Source organism: Bacillus rossius, chromosome 2 (genome assembly GCF_032445375.1).
Source record: "Bacillus rossius redtenbacheri isolate Brsri chromosome 2, Brsri_v3, whole genome shotgun sequence".
NCBI lineage: Eukaryota > Metazoa > Arthropoda > Insecta > Phasmatodea > Bacillidae > Bacillus > Bacillus rossius.
Window position 1 is genome coordinate 99171700 of NC_086331.1, and position 19525 is coordinate 99191224.

Sequence of the window (19525 nt, forward strand, 5' to 3'; positions counted from 1 at the left end):
TGAGAAACAGCATAGGAGATGAACGACTAACGGGGCTTGCGTTGATGAGCGTTCATCGTGACATAGTTTCTGAACTGGATTCAGATGAAATCATAAATATGTTGGCCATAAGACGTAAAATGCTAAATTTAATATTTTGAAGTTTTTAATTTTTTAACTTTTTACCTCTAATTTATTATTTTATTTTGAAGGCTTTTTTTATGCCAAATGTTTTAATTGATTGTAGTCTTTTTTATGTCAAAATGTTTTATGTTGATTGTGCAATATGGAAATAAATAAAAGCCGAAGCATCGCAAACAAAGATAGAATAAAAATACCTATGTGCTTGTAAAAAAAATAATATTGATATACAATATTATGTTTATGTTGTCTATCTTCTACTTTGTTACTTTTATTATAGTTAAATAAATTCTTTATGGACATTACTTACAAATTTTATTTTAATGTACTTAAAGGAACTATTGTTTGTATGTAGCTTAATTGTATGCAGGTGAACTAGTGTGTACCCATTTCATGTTTAAGTAATTGCTAAATGACTATGATTTGAGCGTTTAGATTTTTAGCTTTCACCTGCGGACACCCCCCCCCCCCCCCCCCCCCATGTGAAAGCTATTGCTACGGCCGTGTACAACATGCTGCAACTGCACAAACATCTCTCAAAATGAATAAATAGCTATTAATTAAATGATATAAAAAAACCTAACTATAGTACTGCATATGATGAGACAACATAATAAATCATACGTTAAACAGTTTCACAAGTGGGGAGAGCAGTAGTCTGGATTGCTGAAAGCTTTGAATACAGTATGATAAAATTCAGAGCATACTTTCACACTTTATTACTGTGCTTATAATTAAATAGCATTTGTCATTATTTCATTTTTCACTATTTAAAATGTAGAGACTCAGTTTTACAAAAAAAAGAATTTAAATTTTCTTTATTTGTAAGATTTTTTATTTTCTGTTGTTAATAAATGTCGAAGTTGTATGCTGGAAGGATACACAGCAGATGGCTTAGAACAATCACATTTTCATCAGACATGTGACAGAGGAATTTGCCCAAGAAAGTCATAATTTTACATCTGGTGCAATGGTGCCATTGAAATGAAACTCACTCTTTAGTAATTTCCTCTCTTTTTTGACAGAGATTTAAAGTTAATCCAAATTATTTAAAAACAAACTTGTATTTTCACGATTTGTATTTTGGTTTGTTTCTGTTTTGATGCTGCAAGCATTCACTCATTTTGTTCTCGTTACAAGCAATGGGATTCTTAGAGAACTTTTCATCTATTGAAACAATATGATCAATGCACCACTGGAACATAACAACACAATGATGCAGCTCTATCCTGAAAGCCATGACTAAAACAAATTCGGTTAACATTAATGTAATGCCCAAATTGCACCTGATGTTATCTGTTATATAAACAATAATACAGTAGTTTTAGTTTCCCATAAAACAAAAAAAAAAATTATTAAATTATATAACTTACACAAAGTATTACAATCCATTACATTCCTCAAATTTGTATCCTAGAAGCATTCTATAGTTCTTAGCTTCAATGAAATTGATCAAAGCATAACATTTTGCAGACATTGCAGCCATTAGAGACAGTGAAAGGTGATGAGATGCTAATGGAGCATTGACGAAATGAATGAAGGGGGAACGGATTACTCCAAGAAAACCCAATGGCCATTGAAATGTCAGCCATGTTTCCTACTTGAAAAAATCTGGGTGCCATCAAATGAAATCATTTGTTATTTTATATAAACATAAACCCCATTAACACAACTTTATTATTGATAAAAATTGTTATTTTTGTAGCCTACAAACAATCAGGTTGTGTGACTATATTATCAACAAAATTGGCAAATTTGAATACTATCAGAGTTAAAACAACACCAAGGTCATGAAATTTCACAGCTTGCACTCTCATATGGTAAAAGACAAAAAAAGACAGAGAAATCTCTGCGAGAGCAGAAGTATGGGGAATGTCTTGCCTTTTAAACTCCTTGGTATGACTCCTGAATGCTGATTTAACCACACCACTAAGAAAGCCACGGTATGCGTAGGCGCAGTCGTCTACCCCCTCTCCGCACGTACCCCAGATCAAGTGCCTCCAACTCTGGCTACGGTCTAGAATACACTGAGGTGAGAATGGCAGAGAGTAATGAGTGAAATGAAAAGCTCATCTGCCAGCTGAAGTCACATGCCAAAGTGAATGTCTCATTTTTATAACTTTATTATTTTTCCCAAACGTCAGCCATCCTAGCATCTTACGATGCTACGCTATGGCCCAGGTCTGTTTCTTCCCTGTGCCAAGACAATATCAAGTGTTTGTTGTAGAAGCAAATTTGAGTGTGTAAGCCATTATATTGAACATCTGTATGGAACACCATAAAAAATAGCAACATTACAAAACTACAGAAAAAACAACACAATTTTGAAGTACTATGTATATCATTAAAGATCCTTGATCCATATCAAAATCTTAGTCCATTAGAAGGAACAAGAAATCATATTGCTCAGCTAGCTTGAGGTCCAACTGTTACATACATATAAACACTTGAAATTTTTGTTAGTGCCAAAAATATTGCTTGATTATATTAACTGTTACTAATGATGATATTTAAATGAAATAATTATTTTCAAAAAATTAACCAATTTTAATTGTTTTATTCTTCCTTACAGAAAATTTTAACTTTTGGGACCAACCCCATTTGCAGGGTAGTAAAACAACAATGGTGGTACTCTAGCTGATTTTCTAGAATAGTTGCTTCTGAGAAATAAAATCAAAAAATAGCTGAAGTGAAAGGCTGGTTAGGCTATGCCAGCATAAAATCTTGTAAAAAATAAAAATCTTTGTCAGAATATATAAATTCTATAAAAAAAAATCCAGTTAAGTAATTCTGCAGAGTATTACATCCCAAAAAGGATATTTATGAATACCTTCAAAAGATTTTTCATTATGTAAAACTACACAGCATTACTGCAATCATTCTATTACCCAACAGTAACATGATTGTAATGTTGTTTGATTTACACGGTGTTGAGAAAGGTGTGTGATTTTTATACAGTTGTTACTAGAATCAAAGGTAGCCAAATGTATGAAATGATATTTAATTTACAGAGTTTGTAAATATTTGTTTCTCAATATGTTGTGTTTGCATGTCTAGGTGATTGTAACTCAAGTAAAAGGTTTGGCTAGTTTAACTCAGCAACATTACAAATATTTTTATTTAAACTGTAGAAAGAAATAATTCTCCTAGAATTGAAATTTTTTTTGTAATGGAAAACCGGGATATGTCTGAAAGGGTTCCGGGATGTTACTCCACGCCAGTGAATCTGAGGCTTCTATTGCAGCAAAATAGCATCGAATGGGTTACGTTAGTGTCACGTCATTTGATGTGTGGCTTTCCATGCGAGTGGTTGTCAGTGATTGCAAGTATGAGTTTTTGTGAAAGTTACTTATGAATTAATGTGAATGTGCATAATAATTTTAATACTATCACATTCATGGTGCAATGCCTACATTTTTAAAGCAATGACAGATGGTTAACACTTACAATGTGACTTTTTTCTGCATTGTGTCTTTTTAAGTATAATTATATTAGGAGTTTTTTCATGTATACGTTAACATAAATAGTAACCAATTTGGCTAGGCACAGTGACATTTAAAATGCTCTGAAATTGTGAAAATGTATTAATGCTTGCAAAATGGCATTTTTTATTTCAACTGGATTTTATAAATCTCTGTAGTTGCGAAGAACCTTTAAGTCAGGGGAAAATTGTATGGTTTGGGTATATAAAACAAGTAAATATTGACAGTAAATGATTGAAATTGTTGGAATTTACTTGTTATAGCAATTTTTACAATTTTCATGTCAATATTTTTGTCAGTTTTAACACTTCACCCCAAAATTTCCCTGGACTTCACAGCTCTACCGACTATAAGGTGTTTTTAGGATACAGTAGGAAATAAAATTTGTAGTTTTAGGGGATAGTCAAGAAACATTTCTAATACTCATAAATTCCAGTTTTGTTATACTTTTTTTACACAGAAGCCACAAACCTGCCGAATTACCCTCACTTAAAACATTTCACTTTCACTTATTTCTCAGAAGCAGCTTCTCTATAAAATGGCAATACTCTGGAAAAACACAATTTTCAAAAATTATTTCTGTTCCAGTAAAGCTTCCAAAATCCACAATTATAATCTTTTTTTATTTGTAGCAAATATTTGTTTGTATGTACTATATAATATGTGAAAGATTTAAAAAAAAAAAGCTTTCGTACTTACTTATTCTAAGCATTTCAGAATTTGGTATAAAACAGCATTGTCTTTTAAATATCTGGATATTCCTAATCAATCTGCATTCCACACCCAGGTTTGTTTCCAATTTTTTGTGCCAGTGATAGCACAGAATATTTTCACGAATTTGCAGCCGTCTCTTTGTGGCTTTTTCTACAGAGGGATCAGTTACAAAATTACTTGCAGCCAATTAAAAAAAAATATATATATATATTTAAGTTTCAACATAAATAAAATATTATAAAATGAAATCAATAGAAAGAAAATATGGTATATATTTTTGTAAGTTCAAAAATAAACTGTATTTGGTTTACATTATACCAATTTTCTATAGGTGGCAAAAATTTATCACTGCCTAATACTCAATAATGTTGTAAGGCCTATTTATTGTGCAAATCAACAATGCATGCAAACACTAGCAACCAATTTCTTACCTAGTAATCACACAATATCTCCAAAAGATGTCCATTCATTTTCTTTAATTTTATTATCTTTGTAGTTTTTGTTTTTAATGTTGTACAAATAGGTCCTTGGTCATTCAAATTTGCCAGCTATGGTCAGACAGATCCAGTCCACGGGACTGCCCCTCAACACTTGGCATCATAGGTCACGTTAACTAATCAACTACAACATCAGCTCCAACAGACCAGACACAAGCGACCGCATGAATGTGGCAGACCTTTATTCTCACAGACAAAGAATCACAATCATGTTTTAATTGTAGTTCCTTTGAAGTTAATAGTATTTTCCCTGTCACACCCCTTTATCATCTTCTGATTTGATTTTGGATAAGTTACTGCTTAATGCAGAGCTCCAGGTTGTACATATGAATTATATCAGATGAATGATTTTGATCAATAAGTTACACCTGTGTTATTGCATGTTTGATAATACGCATGTATTTACTGCAAGAAATAAACAGGTGCTGGTGTTAGTAGTTATTTCTGAATATTGCCAGTCATAACAATAACACATATGGTGGGTCAATATTAATGGAGGGAGGCTAAATAACTGAGGAGCAGGTCAGCCTATCCTGGCTAAACTGAAGATGCAGGATACATTGGGAGAACCTCAAATAAACCTCCACACTACAGTAGATATTCTACACTAACTACACAAACATCTTAAAACATAGATTGTTGCCTTGGGTTCTGAGTTGAATCAAAGAAACTTGGATGTGGAACAGCATCTGTAAGTTATGTTCCAATGCTAATCTTATTTTGTAAGCATCTGGTGGTGTTAGCAGATAATAAATTTGGTAATATATCTAACATTTTGTACTGTAACTTATATTCTCTCTTTTTTTCTTGGCAGACTGACACTCCAGAATTGGAAGTTATGGAGTATTTTCACCTGGAATGTTTGTTCAACTACATTCCACCTAGCTGTGTCAAAGAGATTAAAGGGTTCAAATCTCTGGTCAAGCAAGATCAGCAAACTATACAAAAATACATAGGTAAGTACAACTGTGTTTTATAACCCTAAAAAAACACTTGGCTATCACAGCTTCATAATGTTTTTAAGCACATGACACTATTCCCAGTGTGATCATTTGAAAGTCATTGGGTATCAAGTTGTTTCTTGAGTGAAAGCAGAATCAATGGATGTGACCAGTTCGCAGGGGTGTCTAGGTTCAGCCAGAGCCCACCAGACAATTGAGTCTCCACTGCTGGTGTGCTTTAACTCCTTAACATATATATTATGGCTAGATATATGTGTCTAAAAAAACCATTTTTTAAAATTGGTTTTTTTGCAGTAATCTATTGTTTTTAATATGCAAATAAACGTACCACATGTAAAACATACGTTTTTACATTTTTTACAAAATTATGTAATTTTTAATGCACACTGTTTTACTAACCCGAGTATACTCGTCATTGCTGAAATATATGTAAATACATTATAAATATTTATGGAATATAATTAAATAGATAAATATTTAGATAAAAACATTTAACACAAATTGGAAGTTATTATAACAACATTAGTAATGTTCAGCATGGTTAGAATTATTTCTCAAAAGTAGTTATCTGAAAATCACATTTGTGCAGCAATATATTTTACCTATTCAATATGCAAATGGACATACCACACAAAATACATTAAAATTTCACATTTATCACACCATCATGTCATTTTGAATGGACACTGGTTTCCTAACCCGTGTATACTCGTCAGTGCTAATATTCACTAAGATTACTAAAAATATTTATAACATTAGCCAGATATAGTATAAGCTTACATAGAAACCAATGAAATAACTTTTGCAACATACCATATTTCTTTTACAAAATTACATCTACTTTTATAAAATTGCCTGAATAACATGAAAAACAAAATATGTACATATGATATGTAAATGTTGTCAGTCCGAATAGATCTTCGTATAAAAATTTACCTCACAAGGTTTGTACAGTATACACTAATTGCAATAGCTGAACATTCACAAATACAAAAAAAAATCATTGTAATGTCAAGGATGTCATTCTTTACAAAAAACAAAGTTTTTATGTGAGACATTCAGTTTTTTTCACAGCACAATAAATAGAAGAATTTTTATTTGAATACAGTAGCTGAATAATGTCACGAGTCTGTATTGACATTTGTGAAGTTATTCTTGAATGCATTTCACTCTGACTGTAAGCCTAACTAATTTCTGCCTAAATGTCTGCTGTTGTATGATAAACTCTGAAGCACGGCACTACACACAGTGGCACACCACAGTCTTCACACATGTACCGTGTTTCACGCCGTATTTTTTTCCCCCGTGCATCTGTCACCCTGCTGCACATTGCACACTGGCGTGTAGGATTGCTTTTTTTGTCAGTTGGCGGGATCGTAGCTGGAAAGTGACGTTCAGTCATTCTCAGTGGATTCGTTGATTTTCCAGGCCTACCTCGTCCTGGCGACATTGTTGGCTTGTGAAACTGTTCAATCAAATTTTTGACAACAGCCTCTCTGTACTCCAAATGTGACTGCTTCCCTCCCAACTTTGAATATAACAAAAATGAATTCCATATTGCTAGGTCCACTAAATGGAAAAAAAATCTTCTTATAGTATTTTTTCCCCCTCTTCCTGGGTACTGCATAGTCTGTTGTGCGCTGGTCAACAATGTCCACACCTCCCACTGTACTGTTGTAATCTAACACAACTTGTGGTTTTATGTGCTGTTGTCCATAGATTGTAACACTTTTCATTTCAGAATTGTGGATTGTAGACAACATTGTGACTGGTTTTTTGTCCATCCACTTCAATCCCAATAGTTTACCTCTTTGGAAAGCAATGACACTGCCTTTCGGCAATTTTTGTTTCCGCAATTCTGGTGGCATTTCTTTTCTTGTCGTTTTCACAGTCCCATAAGAATCGGTTCGATGTGATAGCAACATATCTGATAGCTGTGGTGAGGTATAAAAATTGTCAGTAATGACACAATAACCTTTCCCAAGAAGAGGTTTCACTAATGACATAACTACTTGTGACGACATTGGCAAGCCTTTGTATTCATCATCAAAATTGGTTCCTCGTCCGGTGTAAATTACGAAGGAATATACATATCCACTTGACGATTCACATAACATGAATGACTTTATTCCGAACCGCGCCCTTTTGAGAGGTAAGTACTGTTTCCAACCTAGACGCCCTTTATATAACATAAGGCTTTCATCTACTGTGACATCTTTTTCTGGAGTGTAAAGTTCAGAAAATTTATTTTGCAAATGAATATATATAGGCCATATTTTGTTCAGTTTAGGGTTTGGATGGGTGGCTGCATCATATGACTCATTATCCACAAAATGAAGAAACTGTTTCAGCTGAACAAATCTGCGAAATGGCATGGTTTTCCTAAAAAATGGTGTGTCAAATATTGGGTTCTTAGCCCAGTACATTTGATATGTAGGTTTTTTGACTATGCTTTGAGCCACAACTAGTGCAAGAAAAACATAGATTTCCTCTTTGTTTGTTGGTTTCCATTTTGTTTGAGGATGTGTTTGAATGTACTGTGATGCAAAACGGTTCATTTCTGTAGCTATGAGTTCAGCCAAATCATTATCAAAAAATAAGAGAAAATAACGAAGAAAATTATCGTCAACATTTACATTTACATTGACGCCTGGTTTACCTGTAAATGGGTATCTTGGAGGAGAGATAGTTGGCAAACTACAGTTTATCTCACACCACATTCTGCCAGATATCTCTTCACTACCTGATTCTTCTGAGCTTGAAATGTCATTATAATTGTCGCTACTATCAGATCCCAATTTATCAAGATCACTCACGTCGCTTCCTTCACTGTCGGAATCACTCATTTTGAACAATTTCTATTATTCACATTACAGTAATGTTGACACCTCAGCTAAAATATATAAACATTGGCGGGAACATCATAAATTCATAATAGTACTATTAGAGACATCTAATGTACAATTTTTCAAACACAAACGGCGAACGCGTGTAAGTAGGGTACCGTGATGGATCGAATCTGCCCTGACATCTAGTGGGTAACATAAAACTACTGGAAGTCTGTTTCAAAGACTGAAAATACCTACCACGACATCTAGCGAGAGCTCATGTAACTCATTCGAGAAAACTCGAAATAATATAATCAGACGCACGTTTTTGTTAGTCGAACGAGTAAACTCGGGTTAATAATTACGTGCCAAATGTAAAAAAACGAATATACTCGGGTTAATATGTTAAGGGGTTAAATCAGGCCCTTGGGGGTTGATAGCCAAACCTCTTGGACATACCTTCTGGGAGTTTGGTGTTTACCCACAACATTATCATTTTTATTTAGAGGTTTTTCCTAATTCCAGATATATTTGAAGATATTTTTGAAAATGAAACTTTATATGTAAAGAAGGATGTATCACCCAGCTATAGATTCACAGAAAATGAAGTTGTAAGGTATATGCAGTTTAGATAATGAGTTCGTCAATAAGTACTGATTGTCTTTTACTACACATGATAAACATCATACAAACAGCAATGGGCACGAAACACACATCATTACCAGATACAGGAAAAACACAGGAGTGGGGATACACCACTCGAGTAAATTTAAGGTTTAAACCATTTACAAACAAACACTTCCTTAAATTGTTTGAAAGTACCATTAAAAAAACTTTCAATTCAAGACATCAAACAACAAACACCCTCAATATAGGAACAAGCAAACAATAAACATGCTTCGACAATAAACACACCAACTCATTAGGGCATAACATATTGATAAAGTGTTTATGTCTTTCCCTGGTTAGGGGCTTTGTCAAAATGTCTGATATGTCATCTGTTGAAAAAAAATTGACATCAGTAGTTTTGTCTTGGACATGCTCCCTAATAAAATGATCCCTGATATCTATGTGTTTGGATATTTGGCTGGTTAAACTGTTTTTAGCTAGATATATTGCCCCTTTGTTGTCACAATACACAATGGTTGGCTTGCATTCATGTTTGGGTTGCAGTTCACTGCACAGCATTCTAAACCACAAGACTTTCTGAACAGTGAAGCTGAGCACCTTGTTGTTACATTCCAGGTTGCCCAGCTAAGCAACCCAGAATAGTAACAACAAGACACTTTAATCACTTGAAAAGTTTATGTTTATATACACTGATTTTGAAGTTTTATTTTATTTTGAAACTTTATTTTTAAGTTTGTTTTATTGCCCAAGATTGGAGACGAATTATTCCCTTAGATTGAAAGTTTGTATTTAGTTGTATTTAAAATAAAATATTTTTTTAAGTCAGTCTTGTTTTAATATTTTACTTCTCAAAAAAATAGTAGATCTTAACTTACTTAATGTCCAGATGATATATCACATATTCACTGTAGCAAAAAAAAAATTAAAGTCCCTTTGTTAAATGTTGAACAAAGGTATAATATCCCGCTGATATGTCCCAGAAGGGTGACGACGGTTACCATGGGCCAATGCCGAAGCCTGAGGTCAAATTTCTAGCTAAACGTCCAAAAAACATTAAAAAAAAGTTTACCTTCAGTCTGGCCCCAACCAACAGGTGTGAAACTCGCTATTCGTAACTTTTACATTGTTTTTTTGGTGAGCTGCCGACGATGCGGCCGCACACAGCGACGATCGAGTGACAACTAACTGAACAATGAAGTTGTGTTCCCTTACAAAGGTGAAAACAAAGGGGAAGCAACCCCGTGTTAACCGACCAATCACTATACAGAATGACCATATAAGAGAAATACGTAAAAAGCATTTTTCATTTTTTCTCTGAAAGTTTGGAAAGACACATCACAACACCTCAAGGTTCATTCTGATTGACTGACTAGGTAGCGCCCAGTGAAAGTTCTAGTCCATTTCAGCGCAGCTGTGGGCCGGTTTTTCCCACTTATTTGAGGAGTGAAAATAACTTACTGGAAACAGTGTGTTGTGCCCGTGTCTTCCATTCTTTTCAAACCTTCTGGAACCTTCTAGAATGTTACAGTCTTCTGTCCAGAATATACTTTATTTATAAAATTTGGCAAATGCAATTAATACACATGTTAATTTTAAAGTATCAAGAAATTATAGTGAAAATAATAATAAAAATACATTCATATTTATATAAAACCTAACCCAAAATAATAATTAATACTGAAGCAAAGCAATATGACTTAAATGCCTACACGTAATATAACAAACATGAGTATAAAATAATTATGAAACATTAAGAAAACATCACCATAATAAAACATTCTCAGTTAGTGAGTCATTAATAGCAGGGGGCAGGAATTATGCTATCTTACAATGCATACAGCTTCTGTCCGCAATCCTTGACTACTAGTCTAGCATTGTATTTAAGTTCCTTTGAGTCCGGATTTTAAATTTTGAACACCCATTTTGATTTGAGAGACTTTGCGCCATTGGTAAGTCTACCCACTCATAAGTTTCATTACTAAAAAATGAAGATAGTTCTTCAATTGCTTCTTTCCACTTTGCAGCTTTTGGACTTGTCAAAGCTTCTCCTGGTGTGAGGGGCTTGTTATTTTCTGCAGTGAAGTTAGTTACAAAATCTGGCTCGGCAGCTTTAGGCCTTAGGGTGCAATAAGATCTTAACTGTTGAGGACTGGAGGTTTATTCAAGGTCACCATTTCATGTGAACCCCTTAAAGGGCACTTTATCTGAATCTGCAGTGAAGTCATTGATTTCCCTATGCTGCTTAAATTGTGGTTCTTGAGAGATAAGTTGTTTATTATCACCAACAGTTTGTGAGATCAGCTCACCTTCTCTTACCATTGCTGGCACTTCATTGAGCATATTTTCCTCTAAGAACACAACATCTCTGCTGATAGTCACTTGTTTAGTGATCCTTCTTCGTCTCCTCCTTGACGCTTCTTCGCATTCCAAGCTGGTTCCCGCAAGTCTCTCTTTGTCTCGTCCTCACACAGACACGGCAGTCCTGCGCACCCAGCTTTATGCTAGAAAAGTGTGCAATGCCTTCATAATATGACGTTTACTCTAAATTTCCTGCGGTGACAATGGGGGACAAAGCGACAATGTTTCTCATAATTAACTACACTAAGTTCTTATAAAAACAGAATTGAGATTTGTGTATAGCTCTTGTCTACAAGGCTATTTAAAAATAGCTAAAAATAGCCTTGCAGTACATTTTTAAAGCAACTATCAATTTATTTTTTCAAAACATATCTTTGATGCCATCTTTGTTCAAACACAATTTTCCTGGCTATTTTAAAGTTGTAATTATACCTTATTATGACTATTAAAGTTTATAGAATGTGTATTCCAAATATAGTTTCACTACCATAAAGTTTACTTTGGCACACCAATACCCTCAGTACATCCCACAATGTTCACCAAAGTTAATATATATGGGTGCAAGTTGCCACACGTGGGACTGCTAACTTAACGACTTCTGCTTGTGGCTATAGTAGTTTCTGCATGCATGCACATTGGACTTTCAACCTGTTAAATTTCTGTTGTGTAATGCATGCTTATTTCATTGCATTTCTGGTGCATACTAAAAATTCACCCTCAATGCACCTAAAGAAGTATAACCTCAAAAATGCAGGTGATGATATTTTGGTCTAAGGGGAATTGTCACAGGTTCAGCGTTGAGGCATTTATATGCAACTGGATGGTACTTCTGTTGTTCAGCTATCACTGAGAAATCAATGGTACCATTTTGTTAAACAGATTTACAGTTAAGTATTAAAAAGGCAAAACAATTACCAATTTTTCCTAAAATGAATACTTTTCTTATAATTATCATGCTCTGCATTATTTTAAAAAATTCTACACTAAATTTTGTGTCAGTTTTTTGTATTATAAGTTTATTTGCAACAAGAGAACACATAAATTTGCTTGTTACCGAGGTTAAATGTTTACACATCACTGGCGACTATTAAAAGACTTGCTTACGTTTTTTTTATATGTTTTTGTATATATGAGCCCTCACAAATTTCTCATCTGTGTTATGCAAGCAGTGCTGCCAACTAACAAACATCAGTAATCTACTAATGCATCAACAATAAAACACACAGAAAGCAAAAGCGATAAAATTTTCAACCAAGTATTAAGACTGTACAAAATAATTAACACACTCATCTAGTATTGAGATAATCAATCCAATGAATAGTTAAAAAATAACTTAAGTGTAAACAAAAAACAACTAACATTAAAAAAACTAATAATTTTTACAATTTATATTTATGTTAAGTACTTTACAAAAGGCATGCCTTCTAATTGTCATTTGATAAGGCAATATTGTATGCTCGGATTTTTGAATCTCCTTAGGGGTAAATTTGTTTTTATAGCACACTTAATAAGCCGAAATGACTCTAACAAAACTGTATTATACCAAAATTATTGTGCCATAATGCAGCCACAGTCAACCAACTACATGCACGAGATTTATTGTACAAAATGCTGATAAACAGATTATATTTTTGATGTGTCATTAAGATTTTCTGTTTCACTATCAAAAATCTCCATAGTTCCATAGATGGATGTCTAAATTAATAATAACTATGGAAAACTCATTTTATCTGGCAGCACTGCACATGGCAGGGCTTTATGCGAGTGGTATTATTCCTCTGCAAAGTTTGATACTCCCTTTACGTTTATTTATATGCAGTGGGCCCCAACTTCATAAGGGATGCGGGAGTGTAGATGTAGCAGCTTGTCTTGGTTATATTACTGGTAGCAAGGTTTGACATGATGGTGTGAAATATTCCCTGCAGAGAGTTAAGGTTGTGGCTCTGTAATAGTCAAATTCGTGGCTTGCAGCAAATCAATTATTTGTAACCTTTTGCCACCCCTCAGGGGTCACATGTCTTCAGAAATATTATTTACATGCTCTGTGTGCAATGAAGTTATCTGCAATCTGTATTGCATGCAGCTGTCACCTGCACCGCACTGGTACAGTGTCACCGGGTCAGTTCACCTGCACTACTTCACTGGTTATGCCCATAAAGACCTGGGCCTATTTGTGCACGTGTGCCATGACAAGTTGACTGATGAATGAGCCAACTCCGGGGAGATGCTCAGACCTGGTGGTGACAAATGGGCGAGCATGATGTGTTTAAATACTGTAAAATAATGTATATGGTTGGTTAGGTTAGGTTATCTACAGTTAATATAAGTAATTCCTAACCTACCATTAACACTATTTTAGAGTACTTCAAATGTAGCTTACCTAGCCAATATTTAAAACGGTAGTTAAATAAGAAAAGTATCTGACATTTCTCAATGCACTTTTACAATAACATTAGAAAAAAGTATGAGGAACTAATAAGTCCATTTTTGGATTTCTTTTTTCGTAGGCACGCCTCTCATAAATAATTACTATTGCAACAGCAACCAACAAATCAATCACATTATTATAAAAGTAAAAATAAACTTTTATTTTCTTAATACACCTTTCGAACAGCCACTCTTGTAAACAATTACCTATTAATACTGACACAGCAATAACAGTGATGCTCGTAACAAAATATGATGATTCTGAAAGAGAGCATCTTTTCTGGGAAAAAAAAAAAAAAAACTTTAATGCTTTACTTCTGACATGTTTTACAATCATAAAGAGGGTGGTATGAGACTTAAAGTATTTTATCAGTAGTATACTGGTTATAACAAGTGACTAGGTTGGATTGTATTACAAATGATATATCATGACGATAAGGTTAGCTAAATTTTAAATACTTTAAAATAGTGTGGATGGTTAATTATGTTAAGTATGCTACATGAAAAATATTTTAGAAAAGTGTGAACAGTTGTTTTGGTTAGGTTGGTTAGCTACATTAAAAATAAAGTAAAATAATTTGCATGGTTATTAGGAATCCCAATGAAAACCTAACCAACCTTCCTTAATATTGTAAATATTTTTAATGTAGCTACCTTAACATAGCCAACCATTCTCACAGTATATTTATAACCTAACCAACCATTCTCACCATGAATATACACTATTTTTATATGTACATAACCTAACCTACCTACATGTTGAAACGATTAACTACAGGTAAACAACTCAAATGTTCTTGTGATCACAATGCCCTCTTATAAAATATTTTTTTACTGTATTTTTTTTTGGAAAAGAGTCTCTCCTTCAAAATTACCACAAATTTACTGCTAAACTAAATTTGAAAAATTACCTAATGGAAATTGATACAATTGAAAAACTTTTGAAGATAATGGAAACATATTTTTCATAATCATTAAAATTTTATGTAATTTGTAGCTCACCTATAATTTTATTTTTTAAAATTCATAACAAGAGCTATTTACTAAAAAAATAATACATTAATCGTAACAAAGCAGTTAAGGAAAAGTACTGATAATATAAGGCCGTGTCTGAATTTGTTGGAAGTATATACACTACATACTTTGAACTGGAAGTGACATTACAAGGACTGTCCAAACTGGAAGTTAAATAAGTGAATATGCAAGTAAACTGTAATTTTATACAATAGCAGTTTTGCGTTAAAAAATAAAGACATTCCAAATGTCTTATATTTTTGTTTTACTAACCATTATGGTGGTTTTATTGACACATAAGAGGAAGATTGTGATATTTTAATAACTTGCAAAAGTTTTACAGTTTGAGGATTCATGTATCTACATTAGTTGTGCTATTTTTACGGATTTTTTTTCCTTTTCATTTTGGTACCAATTTTGTCAAGTGTGATATTTTATTAGTTATGGAAACTGTTTTTACATTGTTTTATAGTTGTGAACATGATTGCAATTATAGAAGAAAGGTTATTTTACATTATTTGCATTTTAATTAATTGAAATTTGTACATTATTGAATGTTTTTGTAGATATTTGTTTGTCATTTTAAGAAGTATTTTGACTCGCATAGTGGTATGGAGGCAAACGTCATCAAATTGAATCTGTTGTTCACTTATGTCTTCACGTACTGTTTGCCAATTCCAAGCATCAATTTGCTAGGAGCAGAAATTTTTGGTCATTCTCAGTGGATTCATCAGTTTTGTACCATTGTATTTTCTAATATATGCATGTTTGGTGTTTCCGTGAGTGCTGCATGATGAGGAAGAATGTTCATCAGCATGGTCAACGAATTCTAATTAGCAGATTTTTTTTTGTCAAAGGCTCTTGTCACATGCCAAAGTTTTAGTTTTATACTCACAGTGAAAAATATGTGCATACCTCCGACATAGGTGAGTGTTCACAGTTTTTTGTTTTATCAAATGTAATTCCCAGATCCCATGTATTTGATCCTGATGGTAATTTCCTGCATACAATGATTAAGTGTTACACTTTATGCTTTCTGTTTTAGCTTAAAAGTACATCAAAAATCTTGTGCACTTAATCCTGATTATGTGATTCTGTATACATTGATCCTGTTGTAAATAAACCTTGCTTTTTTTAATTTATTACATCGAAAAGTTTATGCACTTACTCCTGGTGAAATACTATTGTAGGAAACTTTGGTACTGGGATATGGCGTTCAAGTCTGCAAAAATTGTTGTGGTAATTGTGTTCAGTATCACTCATCCAAAGTTTTTCCTCGATCCTGATGGCATGACACTGTATACATTGATCATGTGGTACATGAAGCTAGTTGTAATTAAGTATGTCGAAAGATCCAGGCCAAACAACACTCAAAATCTCAATAGAAACTAATTATGTCAAGTATTATGTGTTTTTTTCCATTCCTATTGAACTTACGATCATAATTCAGTGTTATATTACAATTTTTTGTTACATCCATGATCTTTCTATGTACTAAATTAAACCTGCAATAATCATGTACCACAGGATCATGCCATCAGGATCAAGGCATAAATTTGAACATGTGATACAAAACTTTTTTTTTTTTAAGCTATAGAAAAAAGTATTTATAGATGCAAATTGGTAAATATGTAGAGTAGTGGTATATGCCAAAAAAAAAATGCAAAAAATGCAAAAATACTTTTATTCTGTGCTCTTACACTTCCTCTTTTCAAATCAACCGGCGGAGATAAGAAATTCTAAATACTTTAGGAGATATAGAATTTTTTAATTTTGAACATGTAGAGTAGCGGTATTTGCGAAAAAAAAATTCTAAAAATCTGAAATTACTTTTATTATATGCTCTTTCACTTCCTCTTTTCATTAAAACCGGCGGAGATAAGAAATTCCAAATACTTTAGGAGATATCAAATTTTTTAATTTAGCAATACAACACCTGTACAACCATTCGAACGACGCCATTTTTGTTATTTTGCCGTGTGTTCGTGAATGCGTAATAAATAAAATGGTCAATTAGGTCAGGTCAGTTACATTATTAATACTTTCAAACTAAGCGGACATAAAAAATGTGAATTAATTTTAATGGCTGTTTAGTTTTAAAATATTTATAATGTAACTGACCTGACAAACAAACCGGGACAAAGGATGAACAGTACGAACTAAAATGGTCGATTAGGTCAAGTCAGTTACATTATGAATACTTTCAAACTAAGCGTACATTAAAAATAATATGATTTAATTTCAATGGTTCTTTAGTTTAACAGTATTTATAATGTAACTGACCTGACCTAACAAACCCAGACAAATGATGAACATTAACAACTCCCGTAAAATTTTTTTGTTACTTATTACTTGCGCAACAATATCCAAATAAAAAATAAGACTTTAAAATTAGAAACGTTAAAAGCCCACCTAAGTTGGAGGCGGGTACATTTCCTTTGCCATTAGAAAGAAATGATGTCTTTCACCTACGTCGCGATACCTCCGATGGAACATTAATATATAAATAAATAATCACGTATTGGTTCATTTGAATACTGGCCAATCACGGAACTGTCACGTGACAAAATTGTCCAATAAGAAACATAATAGATACTCGTAAACAAGAAACAATGGTGATCGCCGCATGAATAACACAGGTATTGTGATGAAAATAAAAAAAATTCTGTATCTCCTAAAGTATTTGGAATTTCTTATCTCCGCCGGTTGATTTGAAAAGAGGAAGTGAAAGAGCATAGAATAAAAGTATTTTTGCATTTTTTTGCATTTTTTGCATTTTTTTTGGCATATACCGCAAGTCTACATATTTACCTGCAAATTTATTACATTTACTGTGATACCAATTTTCAGAAATAATGATAATTGTTCCTTATCATGCATGCAAGTTTATACCTTTATCCTGATGGCATGATGCTATGACTGATCCTGTAGAATATGATGCTTGTTGTTTTAATCTAATACTTCGAAAGATCCTGGGCAACAAAAATATTATAATAAACAATGTTCAGAAGTGGGAAAAAAAAATTAATTTTCGGATTTTTTATTGGATTCGATAATACAATCACAATTCATTGTTATATCACAATTGTTGTTATATTTAGGTTCTTTCAATGTAGGTACTAAATTAAAACAGCATCATATACCGCAGGATAAATCATACAAGATCTTGCCAACAGGATCAAGGGATAAACTTGGATACATGATAAAGGCAAATTACCTTTTTAATAATTTTCCAACAATATTTTATCGTTTTAATGACCTTCACACCATAATTTTCCACAACTTCATGGCTTTGTCCACTTGCGAGTTTCTCAGAATAAAGTAAAAATTTGAAAACACTTATCGGGGTAAATAAAGAGACGTCTGTAATATTAAAAAATACAGTTTAGATTACTTTTTTCCCCCCTCGCCCAAGGAAAAGCATCAATCTTTGAAATTACCCACTAAACGAATCTAGGTAATACTCAAGAATTTCGAGTGAAAAACTCCACTAATTTGAAGGAAAAAAAGAAGGTATATTCGATTAAGCATTTAAATACATTAACGACTTGTAAAATCAATTTCACTTCATATTTAACTGGTATTAATAAATGTTTATAAAAAAATTAAAATATGTTTAAGTTAAAGGAAATTAAAAAAAATTATTGGACAGGCATACCGATCTAAACTACGAAACAAAGGTAGAATCATAAAATAAATTGCTGTAAATTCGTGTGACACTAACTAAGATGTAAAATTTAATCATTTCAGTTACACAATAGTTTAAAAAAAAAAGTAAACAACCTTATTTCCTGGCTATTTGACGACGCCAAACATTGAATCCGTATATTATATTGAATTACGCCACAAGGAAAGGTACAGTACCTACCAAGTTTGCAAATACACAATTGCGTCCTTTGTTCGGACAAGATAGTGTTTAACGATGCGTACCCACTTGCTTAAAAATTTCAATATCAAATACATTCGAATTCTTAATATCAAATTAAATAATTCCGAAATTTACAATATCACAAGCCTGTGGTAACTATCAGTAATCAACGGGCATGTTATTACTGACGAGCAACGAAATTAACAGTACTTTATTTACTCTATGAAATTAACATGGATCGTTGGTGTTCGTCTGAAAAAACGGAACTGTCATCAGTAGTTTCGGAAAGTTTTACAGTGATTTTCGTCTATTCAGAGCGGTTTAATTAGTTGTAATTTAAATTTATCTGATTTTATATCATTTTTATTTTACACACTATAGATAATTAACTTTTTATTCCCCCCTGTCCAAAAGCATACTCAGAATTTTATTTCTTGAATTAAAACTACCTTGCCCCCATGGTTCCTTTAAATTTTTTTTTTTTTTAGTGTGGATGATAGGTTTTGTGATTTTTTTTTTTAGTGGGATAAATGCCCATACATAACCCTGTGTTTAAACAACACTTGATGACTGGCATGCCAAAAAGTCTGATTTCACTGATACTATGTTACTTCCATGCTCTAGT

General features: G+C 33.0%; 1 protein-coding gene across 4 annotated transcripts; it reads right to left on the bottom strand.

The window, feature by feature from the left end:
- Positions 1-639: 639 nt before the first annotated feature.
- On the bottom strand, positions 640-19076 carry LOC134529506 (piggyBac transposable element-derived protein 4). Of its 4 annotated transcripts, none has more exons than XM_063363663.1 (2): positions 18901-19076; positions 640-11734 (listed from the first exon to the last, which is right to left on the bottom strand). In XM_063363663.1, exon 2 carries the CDS (start codon positions 8619-8621, stop codon positions 7245-7247), a length of 1377 nt encoding a protein of 458 aa, XP_063219733.1. In that variant the 5' UTR covers positions 8622-11734; positions 18901-19076; the 3' UTR covers positions 640-7244. The 4 variants fall into 4 exon arrangements, with proteins under 4 accessions (XP_063219733.1, XP_063219731.1, XP_063219732.1 ...); XM_063363661.1 differs by having other exon boundaries at positions 640-16032; XM_063363662.1 differs by having other exon boundaries at positions 18816-19076.
- Between the last annotated feature and the right edge of the window lie 449 nt (positions 19077-19525).

Bases quoted from the DNA above. Each gene is read 5' to 3' on its own strand.
- LOC134529506 (XM_063363663.1), bottom strand. From the start codon at position 8,621: ATGAGTGATTCCGACAGTGAAGGAAGCGACGTGAGTGATCTTGATAAA.